The 17,233-nt window shown below is 42.8% G+C and overlaps 1 protein-coding gene across 1 annotated transcript in view; it reads right to left on the bottom strand.

The window, feature by feature from the left end:
* RICTOR (RPTOR independent companion of MTOR complex 2) overlaps nucleotides 1–15,179 on the bottom strand; it is an 80,060-nt gene extending 64,881 nt beyond the window's left edge. Inside the window, exons 1-2 of the mRNA XM_060236056.1 lie at nucleotides 15,067–15,179; nucleotides 14,872–14,919 (exon numbers count right to left, since the gene is read on the bottom strand). Coding sequence (XP_060092039.1) covers nucleotides 14,872–14,919; nucleotides 15,067–15,115 — 97 coding nt within the window. The 5' untranslated portion in view covers nucleotides 15,116–15,179. The remainder of the gene's footprint in view (nucleotides 1–14,871; nucleotides 14,920–15,066) is intronic.
* Between the last annotated feature and the right edge of the window lie 2,054 nt (nucleotides 15,180–17,233).

Genomic DNA, 17,233 nt, shown 5'->3' with positions numbered 1-17,233 from the left:
TTCCCTTGCTGGTTCTTATTGCTGCCCTTCATATTTATACTCATTTTTCCACAGGTCTATGTGTGTTCATGTGTGTATAATACACACACACACACATATATACACACACACACTTGCGAATATATACATATATACACATATACACACACATATACACTGCAGATTCATTCCTATTTGTCTTAATAATGGTATTTTTTTTAAAAAAATAACAAACTGGAAGACATTTTGATACCTACCATGACCAGAATGTGGGCTATAACCAGGTTTCAGATTCAGTGGGAGCTCACAGGAGCACAGCTCCTGAACCTTTCTGAGAGTTCTTCCTCCTCCTGAGAGTTCCACCTCCTTGTCCATTAAATAATATGTGCAGCTGCATAACAATCCCCGGATGAGCTCCCCCACCTATTTTTCTACAAAACGACCCCTGGCTATAACTATTATGCATTTGTTAAACTATTCCTAATCAGTCTGGTGATTAAGCAGCCAGGATACTTAGAAAACATCTCAGGGAAGGGAGTGCATCCACTCTGCATGCACAAGGTATCAAGCTCAAACTCCAGGACCTCCAGTTAAAAGGATCAGGTAATAGGGGAAGAAGAGATTGGATTTATACCCCACCTTTCACTCAGAGTGGCTTACAATCTCCTTTCCTTTCCTCTTCTAACAGCAGGTGAGGCTGAGACAGCTCTTACCAGAATTGTGACTGACTAAAAGTCACTCAGCAGGTGCATGTAGAGGAGTGGGGAATCAAATCAGGTTCTCCCAGATCAGCGTCCATGCTCCTAACTACTACACCAAACTGGATCTCAAATTTGCATTGTCATTTGAAAGACTTCTACCTAAGACCCCAGAAGGCTGCCACCAGATGGTACTAACCTGGATAGTGGGGTTTATCTTCTCCCATATGATCCTCCTGTTACATTTAAATCTTTGGATAGTATCTGGTATGAGTGTTTTACTGGTTGGATGTGAAATGTTTTTAAAGGTTGTTTTAGATACATTGAAACTGGAAGGGAGGGACGGTGACTCAGTGGCAGAGCATCTGCTTGGGAAGCAGAAGGTCCCAGGTTCAATCCCTGGTATCTCCACTAAAAAAGGGTCCAGGCAAATAGGTGTGAAAAACCTCAGCTTGAGACCCTGGAGAGCCGCTGCCAGTCTGAGTAGACAATACTGACTTTGATGGACTGAGAGTCTGATTCAGTATAAGGCAGCTTCATACGTTCATATGTTCTTCATATGGAAACTATTGTAAGCCACCATATGGGATCCACTCAGGGAAAAAAGAGGGATAAAAATGTTTCTAACAGAACTAGCATAAAAGTTAGTATACAAAACATGCACATTACACATACAGAGTAACTTCCTTATAACTTGGGCATTCGATGAAATTGCTGAGCAGACAGGTTAAAATGGATAAAAGGAAGTACTTCTTCACCCAAAGGGTGAAGAGGTCAGTGGCTATTAGCCACAGTGTGTATATGTATGTGTGTGTGTGTATACATTATTTATATATATATATATATATATATATATATATATATATATATATATATATATATATATATATATATATATATATATATATATATATATATATATAGGCCACTGTGTGACACAGAGTGTTGGACTGGATGGGCCATTGGCCTGATCTAACATGGCTTCTCTTATGTTCTTATGTTAACTTTTATTAGCACAAAACACAAGATGCATTATTAAAAAAGAACATATAGAACATGACATTGCAGAATTCTATAATTTACAAAACTAAAAGGGCATCTATGGCTACACTGTATTAACTGCATATAAGAATCTTTTAAAGTTGACTGGGCATGTATACTGTCATTCCATCTGATTTCTATAAAGTCTTAAGGCCTACAATTGTGCATCTCATAGCCTGTTAATTTTAAGGCAGACTTTCATTTTAGCTGGCATACATCAGGCAATGCTTTGGCAGAGCACTCAAACATTTGACATTTAGAGAAGACTATAAAATATCTTCGAAACTAATATTTGACTTTCTACCATTACAACAACATTCCCATACCATCAATCTTCTTGCAGTGCAACAAGCCCCGGAATAACCCAAATGCTTGCTCATAAAGGTGCCCAGAAAGCAGAAATGGTCAGAAATATGGAAGTCTGACACCTCAATATTTGATCAAGCCTAGTGAAATCTAAAATACAGTCTGAGTCCTGATGTATAACACCCTTGATAACACCCTCTAAGTACTGAATATTTCATATTTACAATGCCACCATTAGAGTAACATTGCATCTTACATAAGATATATGTTGCATTGTACTTCACCTTTGAGACAACTGCCAAGCATTCTGCCCACAACCTTTTTCTAGATTCAATGAGAAAAGTTACTTTTTGAAATTACAAATTACAACCATCTGTCACTGGGTAGCATAAAAGATTTGTGATGAGCAAAGCTAGAAAAGAAACATTTGATCTCTTCCAGAGACATCTGACTACTGCAGGCAGACTGCTTCTTGAGATAGTATCTTCACAGAACATGCTACAGCTGTAGAATAGAAAACCCAAACAATAACTGCCTCATTTAGCTAAGTAGTGGTAGACACACTGAACAAAACTTTCACAGGTATTTATGGTCTACAATAAAGCCAAAAACCTGAGTCTAAATTAAGAAAGCATAGCAACAGTAACAGCAAATACATGACATTTTTCCCAACTGCTGTTTTCCTTGAAGGCATAAATACCAAAACTAAATCCACCTGATCATCAATCCAGTATCAATTCCTGAACAAGATGGAAAAGATGAAAGGATATGGCAAGGCCTTTTCTTTCCATGAACAGAGCAACAGTTCCTGGATATGTAAACAGAAAAAACATCTGTATTTTGAAGCAGTTTAAGTAATCCTGATTTGCCTGTATAGGATTCTAAGTAATTTTTTCTACTCTTTTGGTTTAGAAAAGTAGTAGGCAGAGGAATCAAGTCTGAACTCTCCCTAAAAGCTAAAACAACAAAACTAAGCCCATTGTACTTTGAGAAGACATTATGAGAAGACAAGACTCATGGGAAAGACAGTAATGCTAGGAAAAGTCGAAGGCATCAGAAAAACAGAAAGACCCAACATGAGGTGAGTTGACTCGATAAACAAAGCCAAGACCCTCAGTTTGCAAAACCTGAGCAAGGCTGTTAACAATAGGATGTTTTGGCAGTCATTAATTCATACGGTTGCCATAGGTCAGCAGTGATTTGACAGTACTTAACACACAGAGGCAAAGGGAAAACACATGTTTTGGTTGGGGATAATATAATTTATCACTTATCAAACCACTGGTTTTTCAGATACAAAATTAATTCTACCTATTTAATGATAGTGCAGAGGTTGCTAATTTTCTTAAATACCAGACCCAAAGGATAATAAACTAATACTAAATAGCAAATTTTAACTGTACAGTAAAAAAAAATGCAAAGTTTGTATATATGTGTGTTTTTGAGAGGGAGATAGCACAAGCACATGCCCAGGGCCTCCTTCAATATGCATATATGTCAGAAACTCTAAGAAGTTCTGCTGGACACTGCTTCTGGCCTCACTACTAGGCAGCACTCAGAAAGCACTCTCCCAGGACATTTCAGTGCGAGCAGCAACAAACTCAAATAGCAACAACTCTTCCAGTAATTAACATGGAACAGAATCCCTGGGAATCTCCTATGAAAGCCAGTTTGGTGTAGTGGTTAAGTCTGAAGGCTCCTATCTGGGAGAACTGGGTTTGATTCTCCACTCTTCCACTTGCAGCTGCTGGAATGGCCTTGGGTCAGCCATAGCTCTCGTAGGAGTTGTCCTTGAAAGGACAGCTGCTGTAAGAGCTCTCTCAGCCCCACCTACCTCACAGGGTGTCTGTTGTGGGGGGGAGGGGAGAGAGAGGTAAAGGAGATTGTGACTGCTCTGAGATTCAGAGTATTGGGCAGGATATACGGTAAATCCAATATCTTCTTCTTCACTAAATGCAGGGGTCATTTTGTAGAAAAATAGGTGGTGGAGCTCATCCAGGGACTGCTATGCAGCTGCATCTACTATTCAATGGACAAGGTATGTAAGTGGGGAGGAGGAGGGGGAACCCTCAAAAAGGTTCAGCTCCTGCTGAATTCAAGGCCTAACTAAATGAACTGTAATCTTGGAAGAGTCCCATGAATCCCCTAATCAACCATGTCAGAAAACTTGGTGTTGTACTGGTAGATGATCCCAGACCTGGATGGCCCAGGCTAGCCTGATCTTGGAAACTAAGCAGGGTTTGCACTGATTAGTATTTGGATGGGAGACTACCAAGGAAGTCCAGGGTCACAACACAGAGGCAAGCAATGGCAAACCACCTCTGAACGTCTCTGGCCCTGAAAGCCCTGCAGGGTCATTGTAAGTAAACTGCAACTGGTAGTTGTAGGCAGCTTTACCTACATAAGTGTTCAGAAATGTAAGGCGCAAGTTTCTGAACTGCTTAAAACAAAAAAACGTAACTAATATACATTATCAGCTGGATTTGGCCCGCAGATACGTGTCTGAGGAGTAGCAGTTTAAACATTCTGAGATTACTATGTCTCAGACATCAAAATTAATGTAGTCTGCATTTTTTAAAAACTGCCAACATCTGACTTTTAAAAAGACAAATATTCCTCAAATGGTAAATACTGCCAATGAAATGGAAGAAAACTAAGTATTTTGCATGGGCAGCAGTCAACTGAGAACTTAAAAACTTAGAGCTGTGTACTCACAATCTGAAAGTACCTGGTAGCTTTGATTTTCGAAAACAGGATAAAAATTATAATTCTTTGTTTAGAACAATAGTAGAAATTTATCATTCATCTTCTGCTGAACAGCTTCCATTCAGGACTTTTACTGAAGTGAAAGCAGCATGGTGTAGTATACAACATTAAACCTGAATGCCTTGGGTTCAAATTCCTGCACATTTATAAAGGTCATTCACTACCGTTAGGTTAGGTTATTCACTCCCTCAGCCTAATCAGTGGCAAAAAGCTGTTACAAGTATAACAACAGGCTAACTCCTTATATACTGTCTTTTGCTTTTGAAGAACTGCAGAATGCAGACATGATACAAAAGTTTAAGGACTTGTGTTCCTTGCCCTCCAGAGAAGTGCTTGTTATAGAAACATTGCATAATGTAGTACATAAAGCTAGGACCCATCAAAAACACACACCAAGGACGGGCTGGAAAAGAGGAAGTTTTCCAAGTTATGAAATATGATAAATCTTTCATTAATCTTGATGGTAAATCTTTCATTAGAGGACCCGAGAAGCAATGAAATACCAAGTAAAAGATTAAGATGAACAATACTAAAAACAGATAATACTATGACATTAACTTTTGAAACTTCTGTCAGATACCAGTCACTTCACGTAATCATTCACATACCATAATCACGGGAATGAAACAGGTATGTTCTGAAATTCATCACTATCATCATATTTATTTTTTAAATAAAATATTTATATATCTGTTTTTCTCCCAGGCATCTGGGACTCCAGACAGGTAACAAAGGTACAACCACTGAAGCTATTAAAAAATACAATTTAAGCAAATCGAGAGACTATTAAAAAGAGTCAACAAAACATAACAAACAATATTATTTGACAGCTGCTGCAGAAATATAACAAATGACCAAAGTTCTCAAAGGCTTCCAAAAACTCTAAGAAATTCAGTCTTGCAGACCTTGAAAACTGTGATAAAGACGATGGCAGCAACCAACCAAGGATAGAAACAAATGGCACCCTCAAGGGGTTGGTATGACCAATGTTGCTGTGCTGATTTAAACTGCTGCATGGACTAAGACTGGAATAGACAATCCTTCAAGTAGAAGACAGACTGTGAAGAACTTTACAGGTAAGCACCAACACCTTGAAACTGGATTTTTTAAAAAGGGCAGCTAGTGCCATGATTGTAAAACTGGAGTAATGTGCTCCCTGAAACTGGCTCTGCTAACAAATGCATTTCCACATTCTGTACCAACTGTAATTTTTATTTATTATTTGGATATATGGATCGTCCAATCCCTGACTACACAGGGCTCTGGGTGATGAACAATAAAATAGAATACATCATAGACATTAAAATATTATAAATGATTATTTATTTAGCTAGTCTTCAAGGGTAGCACTACACAACACATATTGCAACACTCAAGCCTCAAGGTTATCGGTGTATCGTGAATCAGTGTGGCCAGATCAGTTTCAAAATAAGGGGAAAGCTTATGAGCTAAATGCAGTAGGAAAAATTCAGATAGCTGGTGCAGACCCCTGCTTTGCTAACAATAAAAGCGAGTCCAGCAAAATCTCCAAACTCTTTAGAGCATCCAAAGAAGCTTGAGTTCTATCTGTCATAAGAGGAAAAACCCTGTCAAGAGCTTGTCTGACGAGCATGACCTCTGCCTTATCAGAATTCGTTTTCAGTTAACAGTGCCTTACCAAGTTGACTAGGACATTCTCAGTGGCTGCCCCTGAGTCCCTTCCCCTTGTTATTTGGGCACATACCCAGGATATTGGGAAGCAGCAGCGTTTCTCCCCACCCAGCCAGCACAAAGTGATAAATTCTTCTCATTGCCCACATGGGAGGGGAGATGGTCTCTCTTCTCTTGCTCACTCATAAATTGTTGAATGCTGATAGCAACTTGGCAACCACATGTATGTAATCATGTCCTTTGGATTTTTCTTTATGATAGGATGTTTTTTGGTATAAAACAAAAAAAAAAATATTCATCTGAACTGCAGAATACTTCCCAAGTCATCAATCATATGAAATTTAACTTTAAGAGACTGAAGCTAAGAGAAGAGACTTAAATATATGGAACTTTGTACATTTTTAACCTGCAAAATTATATTGTTTGCACTCATATAACTGTATCCCCTCATTTCATGGTCCTGATCCAAATCAGGCCTCTATATGCTCAGCTGGATGCTTTAAAAAATGCTGGCAACTCTTGACATTGAACACCCAGCTTAATGTCTGATTAGACCCTTGCATCGCTTTCTAAGTTCTTCAGCCACTCCTTTCTGGCATTTTAGGTAATTCAGCTTTCCTATGCTTCTTAAAGACAAGTCTGCATAATTTTTGAACCACAAACCACTTTCTGTCCACTAAGGGTTCAGTACATTTCAATTTCTCTTAGACCTGCAAGACTTCTGACATGCTGCAATCACCTTGCTGAACCAGAAGCTGTGCAGGTCAATACTAAGGAATTGTTAATTATTTTGTGTATGATGCAGAATAAAGGAAATAGATTGCCTTAAAAATCTGCTAGAACTAACAGGGGACGATAAATCCATGCATACCCATAAAGAGGACATACATAAATTCCTTCTTTACACAAAGTCACAGAAACTTGGGAAATTGCATATCTCTAGTGCATATTTACACCCCTTCAGCATCATGTGTGAAGGAGCTTAAAGAACTCCACCCACTACAGATAACAGCTGTGCTATTGTTCCCATTAATTATTTATCCAGGAATGAAAGAGAGGCAAGCCAACCGCTTCTCAACCCACCGTGAGCTGCTGAATCATTTTCAGCTTACTTCCACTTCTCATTCAGTTCTTAAAAGTGAAAACAAATCTAGGGTTGAAAGTGTTATCTAAGGATCACTGAACTGACTGAGTAAACAAAATGCAAGTGCAGTTATTTGCGGATGCCTTAAAAAATAGCATAAAGGCTGTGTCCTGTAACTTTAGAACATGGATAACAGCAATGAATGTAGGATGGTTACAAATCCATCTATTTCCCAGACAACACACATCTAGACTAATCATCTGAGGTGAGTTTGAAGAATCAGACTAACAAGACATTAGTTCTTCTAACACAATATTTCATGAAGGTGGAACGTCGATTATGAAGACAGAAAGCCAACAGAGGAGTTGGGGCTATCCAGTGTTGAGCAGGGAATGCCACATGTGTGATTATCTGCCCACTGGACAGAAATTGTGAGTGTGTGCTCGACTCTTACAGAGCAGATTTGTTCCCTTGGGCTGCTAACCTGGAGAGGTCAAGAGAGAGAGGAAAGTATGCAGACAAGACATTCAAGGACATCTAGAGCAGTCCCATTCCTGAGCTGACTGCTGTTGTGGAGACTGAGGCCCTCAAAATGAGAGAGCACCAGGCTAAGGAGGAGGGACATGATCCTTTAGGAGGGATCCCTTCCTCAGACGATAGATCAATATCCTCTTGTATTCAGGATACAAGGCTTTTAATAGTGGGTGATTCAATCATTAGAAATATAGAGAGTGAGGGTTGTGATGGGTTTTCTGACCACATGGTGACTTAGCTGCCTGGTGTGAAGGTTGAAATGCAAACATCATACACTGTCTAGATAGGCAGATAAATAGTGCTAGAGAGAAGTCAGTGGCTGTAGTGCACGTTGGTAGCTGTGTGATATCACTTAACCAGGAGGTAAGACAGAAAATTGCTAGACAGAAAATTAAAGACCGAGACCTCAAAGATAGTATTTCAGAATTGCTGTTGGTTCCGCACACAGGGTCAGCTAGACAGGCACAGATGATGGGTCTCAATGTGTAGATGAGAAAGTGGTGCTGGAGGAAGAGCTTTTATTTGTTAAGCACTCAGGAACTTTCTGAGACTAGCCGAACTGATACAAAAGAGATGAGCTTCGCTTGAACCAAAAGGTAACAAAACTGCTTAATATCAATGAGCTTAATATCAAAAAGGTGGCAGAGTAGCTTTTGGTGTAGTGGTTAAGTGTGCGGACTCTTATCTGGGAGAACCGGGTTTGATTCCCCACTCCTCCACTTGCACCTGCTAGCATGGCCTTGGGTCAGCCATAGCTCTGGCAGAGGTTGTCCTTGAAAGGGCAGCTGCTGTGAGAGCCCTCTCCAGCCCCACCCACCTCACAGGGTGTCTGTTGTGGGAGAGGAAGGTAAAGGAGATTGGGAGCCACTCTGAGACTCTTCAGAGTGGAGGGTGGGATATAAATCCAATATCTTCTTCATCTAAACTAACCCTGGGGAGAAAGCTGACTGCAGCTCAAGAACTTCCACTTTGAGACCACTCAGTCCAAAAGGATGATAGTGTAAATTTCAGGACAATATTGTTAGAAGCACAATAAAACTTGGGAGTGAGAACAGGATGACAAAGGAGGGCCATTTGCACAGACAACAGGTGCCAAGGAGGCAAGGATTGTTAAAGAGAGAAAAGTGTTTTAGTTGTTTATATGTCAATGCTAGAAGTTTCTCAGGAACCCCATGGCAGAAAGTGGTAAGCTGCAGTACTACGGTTCTAAAACTCTACTCACGACCTGAGTTCCATCCCGATGGAAGCTGGCCTCAGGTACCCGGTTCAAGATTGACTCAGCCCTCCATTCTTCCGAGGTTGGTAAAATGAGTACCCAGCTGGCTGGGGGTAAAGTGTAGATAATTGGGGAAGGCAATGGCAAACCACCCCGTAAAAAGTCTGCTGTGAAAACACTGTTATGCGACGTCACCCCAGAGGCAGAAATGACTGGTGTTTGCAAAGGGGGACTACCTTTACCTTTTTAAAGAAGTCTCTCAGTCATTTTGGTGGAGCTAGAGCACTTGCTGCTAAATGACAATTTAGACCAGTCAAACTCATTTGCTAAGTGGGCCGGATCTGACATAAATGGGACTTTGTGGGGCCGAGCCATGTGTGTCTTAAAATGTAAATGCCAGATAGCAGAGATATAGACTTTATAAAGGACACAGGCCAACACAATTAAAGGTATCATTTTTAACTTCAAATACAAACTTGCTTAATACTCTTGCAATATTTCGTTTAAAACAGAAAGGAGGGATAGTGGGGGATAGCGGGATTTTGCAATGCAATTTTAAAAATAAAACATCAAGAAAAAACTGCTGGATGGACTAAGATCACAGCAAGGATGCAGTCTTCCCTAAATGTAAGCTCTACAGACAGGACAGGCACAGACATATTGAAGGAGATGTTGCATTGTATATAAAAACAGCATAGTCATATGAGCTAGAAAATACTGAGGGAATGAACTTTTGATTTCAAAAGAGGGAACTTTACAAAAATGAAGGAACTACTTAGAAGGAAACTGAAAGGGAAACCTCAAGATAGCCAAATCCATAGACAACACTTGGTAACTCTTTAAAACCGCATTAACTGAGGCCCAGATAGAATGTCTACCTGTGGTCAGGAAAGGTTTAGCCAAGTCTAAAAGGATGTCTGCATTGTTAATAACCAAAGTCAAGGAAGCCACAAATGGCAGAATGGCTTCCTTTTTAAAAGTAGAAGGCCTGCTCCAATGAGGTATACAGAAGAGAGCACAGGGCCTAGCAAAAGAAGCGTAAGTTGGCAATGACACAAGCAAAACGAGAATTTGAAGAACAGACTGCTAACAGCATTAAGACAAGCATTACTTTAAACAATTCAGACCAGGAAATCAACCAGAGGCAACTGAGCTTTTAGATAACAAAGGAATAAAAGAATTGCTAAAGGATGGCAGAGAAGCTGAATTATTTGTATCTGTGTCCACTCTAGAAAGTGTGGGGCATGCATTCCGGCTAGAGAAACTATTTTTAGGGAGTCTGAAAAACTGAGCCAAATTGAGGTGATGAAAGGGACAGTCTAGACCAGTGATGGGGAACCTTTTTTCTGCCAAAAGCTATATTAATATTTATAACATTATTTGTGGGCCATAAAAATTATCAATTTAAAAAACAGTACTCCACTGAGGAAGAATGATTCAGGCCAGCAAAATTAATGCAAATAATTGTTTTTCCATTTGAAGTCATGTGGGGAGAGCCTAATCTGGTCCCCCTCCCACTGCCCTAGGCAAATGCATAGGTCCAGGACTTTTTTGTAGAAAAAGCCCAGCAGGAACTCAGTAGCATATTAGATCATATCCCCTAATATTAGCATATTAGGCCACACCATCTGGGATAATCAAGTGCAAACTGAACTGTGACAGTAACTTTTCCAGGCCCTGCAGCAATTCTGGCTGGCCAGCCAGGCCTCAGGGAGGCTGCTGCACAGTACACCTGGGTCCTGTGATCCCTACCTGGCCCTGGGGAGGCTGCTGCATAGCATGGCTGGGCCCCACAATCCTCGCCAGGCCCCAGGGAGGCTGCCACATGGCTTGGTTCAGTCCAGAAATCCCGAACGGCCACATCAAGTGACCTCGAGGGCCATATACGGCCCTCAAGACAGAGCTTCCCCACTCCTGGTCTAAACCTACCGGGGAAATTAAAAGCCAGTAAGCCAGGCCAGATGGTATACAGCACAGGTTCTTAGGGAATTCAAATGTGAAAATGTTGACTTACTAACCGGTATATGTAACTTGTAACTAAAATCAGCTACCCTACAGGTGTTCTGAATAAATCAGTAGAAATGGTAATCAAAGAACAGTTATCAGGCACATCAAGGAACAAAGCTTGGTGAGGGAAAATCAGCATGGCTTCTGCAAAGACTAGGAATGGGCACAGTCCTGGAAAATGGAGATTTGTGATGCAATGTGGCTGGGTTCCCTTTAAATGGCTTTTGAAAGCTCTGCTGTTGCCACAGTGGCATGTTTTGCAAAAACCATTTAAAAGGATCCCTTTAAATGGTTTTCGCAAGCCACACCACATGACTCAGAAGTGAATTCACTTGCTGAGTTACATCTTCGCTTGGAGGAGGCATTTAAAAAGACGGTAGTCTCTTTAAATGCTTTCTCCAAGCCCCACCACTGGTGCCAGCATGCCTGCCAACACAAACCTCCAAAACCAACTGGAAGGTTCATGGGGACAGGATAGCATGAATCCAGGTTCGCAAACCAAGAACCAGGGCCAGTTCATGACAAATTTCAGTTTGTAATTCAGTTCATCCCTAACCCTAGTCCTGACTTGCCAACTTTTGGGGCTATTTGATAAAATTAACAAACATGTACCTAACAGTGTCCCAGCAGACACTGTATATACTTGGACTTTCAAAAGGTTTTCGACAACGTATCTCATCAAAGACTCCCAAGTAAGCTTAGCAGCTACGGATAAAATGACAGGTCCTTTTATGGAATAAACAATTTTCTCAATGAAGGGAAGCCGTGAATGCAGCCTCACAAGGATCAGTACTGGGACCTATACTTTTCAATTGGTCGATATATTATTTGGGATTGGCAATAAGCAGTATAGAGGCCAAGTTTGCAAATGACTCTAAATTATTGAGTATAACTCTATACTGCAGATTATTAGGAAAGAAAATGGAACTAAAACAGCCAATACTACAATGTCCCTGTATAGATTTATGGTGTGGCCTCATTTGGAATACTGTGTGTAGTTCTGGTCCATCCTATCTCAGAAAGAACATTGCAGAGCTGGAAAAGGACAGAGAGGGGCAACCAAAATGATTAAGGGGTTGGAGCACTTTTCTTGTGAGCCAAGACTCACAAGTTTGGAAAAGAGATAATAGGAGAGGCGACACGATAGATATTTATAAAATAATGTATGGAGTAGAACTCAGGAATACCTAGTGAAGTTAATATGCAGCTGATTCAGGATGTACAAAAAGGAAATCAATGAGTAAATCAAATGTGGAATTTGTTACCAGACAATGCAGCGATGGCCACAGATACCCTTAAAAGTGGATTAAACAGATTCATGAACAATAGGTCTATCAGTGGCTACTATTCATGATGATTTAAAGGGAGCTTCCACATCCAGAGGCAGTAAACCTCTAAACACCACTGCTAGGAAGCAACAACAGGGGAAGGCCTCAGCCTCTGTGTTCTGTTACTGACCCTCCAGAATAGCCGTGTGGCCACTGGCCAGGCTCATCTTATGCTCCAATACGCAAGTGAGCAAGCCTTTATATATGCATGAATTGTGTTAATGACCACAAGAAGTATTTGAATCAGTAACAAATTCTCTATAGTCTATCAATCTCAAGCAGAACTACATGCAACCTTCATAGCTTCCTGTTTTCCAAAGGAGCAAATAGAAGTTAACAGAAATGAGATCTTGGCCAAGAATCCTACCTAGCTATCTTACAAACCTTCACAGGGAACTTTAATAAATGTAGACAATACACAAAATATAATTGATAAAGTACCTAGATCTTTCTATATACAAAGGAGGCAGACTATGCAACAGGCATTTTAAAAACAACAGTAGTCTCCTTTTGAATTATAGGCCCTTACCATAAGACTTGCTATTTTACACCACATAGTCTGCTAAACAGGAACTAAAATGTTCACACACAGTAGCTTGGAAACTACCTTCCTGCAGTCAAGTCCCACATCACTGCAGTCACATTCTGATGGAGCATGCTATTAAAATGTTAGCTGGACACCAGCAAAACATACACATTACTCTGAAAGTAGTACCAAGTTGAAGATCAGTTTCCTTTGTACCACACACTATTTTGCCACTGCTTAAGTTCTCCAGTGTTGTCTTCTACACATCGTTTTTCGACATTCATAGAAGTATACAACATTGCTTGTCATCTAATTATCTGCAGCACAAAAAGTTCAGGGACCATACTGTATCTAAAACAAACACAGTTGTTAACTGCTTACTGTAACCATGGCCAAATAATTGAGCCAACAAAAGTAAAACCAAGCAAAGAAATAACTCCAATGCCATTACAGACTAACTAGTTTTAAATGTACGCAGTGCACTTGACAGTGAACAAGGAGCAAATTTTAAAGAAATGTTGTACTTTTCCAATAAGGAAAAGAAGACCTTATGTGGATACAGAAAGCAAACTGAATTAGCAAATACAGGAACCATCCAAAGGCCTTTCAAACATTTCACCATTAGGAAAAATCCTACTGCTGCATCTTAAGGACTACATCCAGTCATGCTAGAATTCAGAGTGCCTATGGAGAAAAGGGTGCATGAGTTCATCCATAAGGAGCTCAGGCAGCAATCGGCTATTTCCAATCAGATCACTGACAACACAGAAATCAATTTGCAAGCCGAGAGCGTAGGAGGGAACAGGATGCCATTGGAAAAAGGCCGCTGGAATTTACATACTGCTGGCTACATCAATGCACAAGCACAGTGAAAACCCCAAAAGCTGTTAACAGCCCCATCTGCAGCCAGCAGACGGTAAATAATGAACCCGCAGCAGGGCAAGCTGTACAAAAACAAGTCTGGGGGTGGAGAGAACATACCTGCCAGTAACCCATTAGCTTATTCTCATCATGTTCCCCCCTTCCCCTCTGTCAAGCCTGCCTCAGGAAACAGCACACCAGAGTGAGACATCACCACCCCACTTCTGCCTTGTAACTTAGCAATGACCTGCTAGGTTTCTCATCTCCCTGTAACACAGCACGTTTATAAAATTCCACAGCTTGCGGAGGTGGGCAGGGAGGGGGGAGGGTTGTAAGGCAGCCTGTTTACTTTCCACGAATCAAACCAGAGACAAATTCTTTCATTTCACAAGCGTAAAATACCTTCCTCCCTGCAGCCACGATAACATGAGCAAATGAGGGGGGGGGGGGGGGGGGGAGTGCTGCCGATTTCTAATTCTCTCTGCCAAGTTACTCACAACCACAGCACAAACCAAGCAAAGGGGGAACACAAACCAATCTTACACATGTTTATCCCGAAGACTCATTGAATCGAGGCTAGGCTTCCTGACCCACACCCGGAATGAACACCCACCCTGGGCTCAATGGGATTTCATGCCCGGGGCTGGGGGACAGGATGGAAACCCCACAGTGGAGAAAGGCGGGGAAGAATCCGACGAAGCTGAGTCCCACCTTTGGGTCTCCTTCCCTCCCACCCTCATCTTTCCAGGCAAGGAAGGGATTCCCAACGCGGACTGGTTTCCCTGAGCCCAGACAAGCACCGGGGAGGGAGGGGCGAGAGGGAGACGCTGGCCACGGGGTCCCCTTCCCCTTCTCCGCAGGGGCCCCGCCGTTACCTCGGGTGAGATCGAGGGGGACGTTCTCCTCGCCGCTGTCGTTACGGCCTGTGAGAGAGGAAGGGAGGGGGGGGAGGAAAAGGAGGTTAGAGACGGGAGAAGAGACCGCGGCGGGGCTGAGGCCGAGGGGGCGCCAGGGGAGAGGAGCCCGCTCCATCCCTCCTTCCTCCCGCAGCAGCTCGGGTTTCTCCTCACCTCGGATACGGAGGTGCCTCAGCGAGCGGGCGCGGAGACTCACCGCCATGTTTACGGCCCCGCAGTCACAACACCGGAAACCTCGCCCGATCTCGCGAGAAGACAGGCACAAGCCGCCTTTGCCTGCCTGCCTGCCCACAGCGGCGCTAAAACGCCCGCCCGGCTGTCGTGATCGCCTGAGCCGCTGCTGCTCCCCTCAGCGGTCTCCCGAGTAGCGGACGCTGCGCTCGCTGGAGGCTCCTGAGGGGAAGGAGGAGGGAACAATTGGCAGGTGGCGGGCGACACCCAGTGCCGGGCAGGGAATAAGGGAAGGCGAAAGCGCGGCTGCCGCTCCCTGAGCCGGCGGGGCTGGAACTGGCCAGAGCGCCTCAGCTCAGCTCGGGTCGCCTCGCCCACGCTCCTCCGCTCCCGGGCTTTTGCTCTTCTCATTGGTTTATTTATTGGAAAACATCGATAAGCCGTCTTTGCTCCTGCAAAAAGCGAGAGCTTTAGCGCTGACTCAACCGCGCAAAGGGAGGAATGTTGCTGTTTGCCGTGGTTAGAGAGCCGCACTAGAGACCACGGTGCGAATCCGCGCGTTGCTATCCAATCTTACTGGGTGGACGGAGTTTGAGTCCAGCAGGGGCACCCTTTAAGACAGGGGTGTCGAACTAAAGAAGTACCACTGAACATATATGAACATATGAAGCTGCCTTCTGAATCAGACCCTTGGTCCATCAAAGTCAGTCTTGTCTTCTCAGACTGGCAGCGGCTCTCCGGGGTCTCAAGCTGAGGTTTTTCACACCTATTTGCCTGGACCCTTTTTTGGAGATGCCAGGGATTGAAGTCCTTTTCTCCCTTTCTCACAATACAAGAACTCGTGGGCATTCAATGAAATTGCTGAGCAGTCAGGTTAAAACGGATAGAAGGAAGTACTTCACCCAAAGGGTGATTAACATGTGGAATTCACTGCCACAGGAGGTGGTGGCGGCTACAAGCATAGCCAGCTTCAAGAGGGGATTGAATAAAAATATGGAGCAGAAGTCCATCAGTGGCTATTAGCCACAGTATATATATGTGTGTGTATATATATACACACACGCACGTGTATATTGGCCACCGTGTGACACAGAGTGTTGAACTGGATGGGCCATTGGCCTGATCCAACATGGCTTCTCTTATGTTCTTATTTGTTATGGGGGCCGGACTTCACCCTGTTGGGCTGGGTCATGTGTGTCATAAAATGTAATGCCAGGTAGGGGAGATATAAACTATAAAGAACGCAGGCAAACACTCAGACTAATCCATGTCACTGGCTTGTTGAGCCTCAGCCAACAGAGACTTGGCTCAGTAGCTCTGCTGTGCAATTGAGAGAGCCTGGCAAAGCTAGCTCTCCTTTCCCCACTTTCTCCCCAAAGGAGCTTTGCTCTGTAGCTCCTGTGCAGTTGAGCAAGCCTGGCAAAGCAAGTCGTGATGCAGAAGTGAGCAAGAGGGAGAAGGAAGCAGACAACAGTGAGTTGCTCACGGGCCTGATAGGACCCCTGTTGGGGGCTTGATTCTGCCCCCGGGCTGTATGTTTGACACCCCTGCTTTTAAGACTTACAAAGTTTAGTTCTGGTTATAAGCTTTCCTGTGCATGCACACCTCTTCAGATACTTTGGGCCAGGCACATATTCCCAGCCTAACTTACTTCATGGGGTTTGAATAAACCAAGGGTGACCAAACTGAGTCTGGGGAGCCACATGTGGCACTTTCACACATATTGTGTGGCTATCAAAGCCCCCACTGCCCCATTGGCTTACTTGGAGAAGGCATTTCTCTCTTTAAACCACTTCACCAAGCCAGCTAGCTACAGTTGCTTTCTTTCCACTTCTCCCAACCAACCAACCTACCTTCCTTCCTTCCTTCCTTCCTTCCTTCCTCTCTTCCTCTCTTCCTCTCTCTCTTTCTCTCTCTCTCTCTCCCTTCCTTCCCTCCCTCCTGTCAGTCCCTATTGTGGCTCTCAAACATCTGATGTTTATTCAGTGTGGCTCTTATGTTAAGCAAGTTTGGCCACCCCTGGTATAAACCTTCAAATAAAGTTAGAGCCTGTAGCACCTTTAAGACCACTGAAGTTTTATTCAAGGTATAAGATTTCGTGTGTACACGCACACTTCTTCGGATTACACCCTGAATAACACTTCATTGG

The sequence above is a fragment of the Heteronotia binoei genome, chromosome 4 (genome assembly GCF_032191835.1).
Source record: "Heteronotia binoei isolate CCM8104 ecotype False Entrance Well chromosome 4, APGP_CSIRO_Hbin_v1, whole genome shotgun sequence".
In the NCBI taxonomy this organism is placed as follows: Eukaryota; Metazoa; Chordata; class Lepidosauria; order Squamata; family Gekkonidae; genus Heteronotia; species Heteronotia binoei.
Note: the sequence above shows the minus strand (reverse complement) of the source record. Positions and strands in the feature narration are given on the sequence as shown.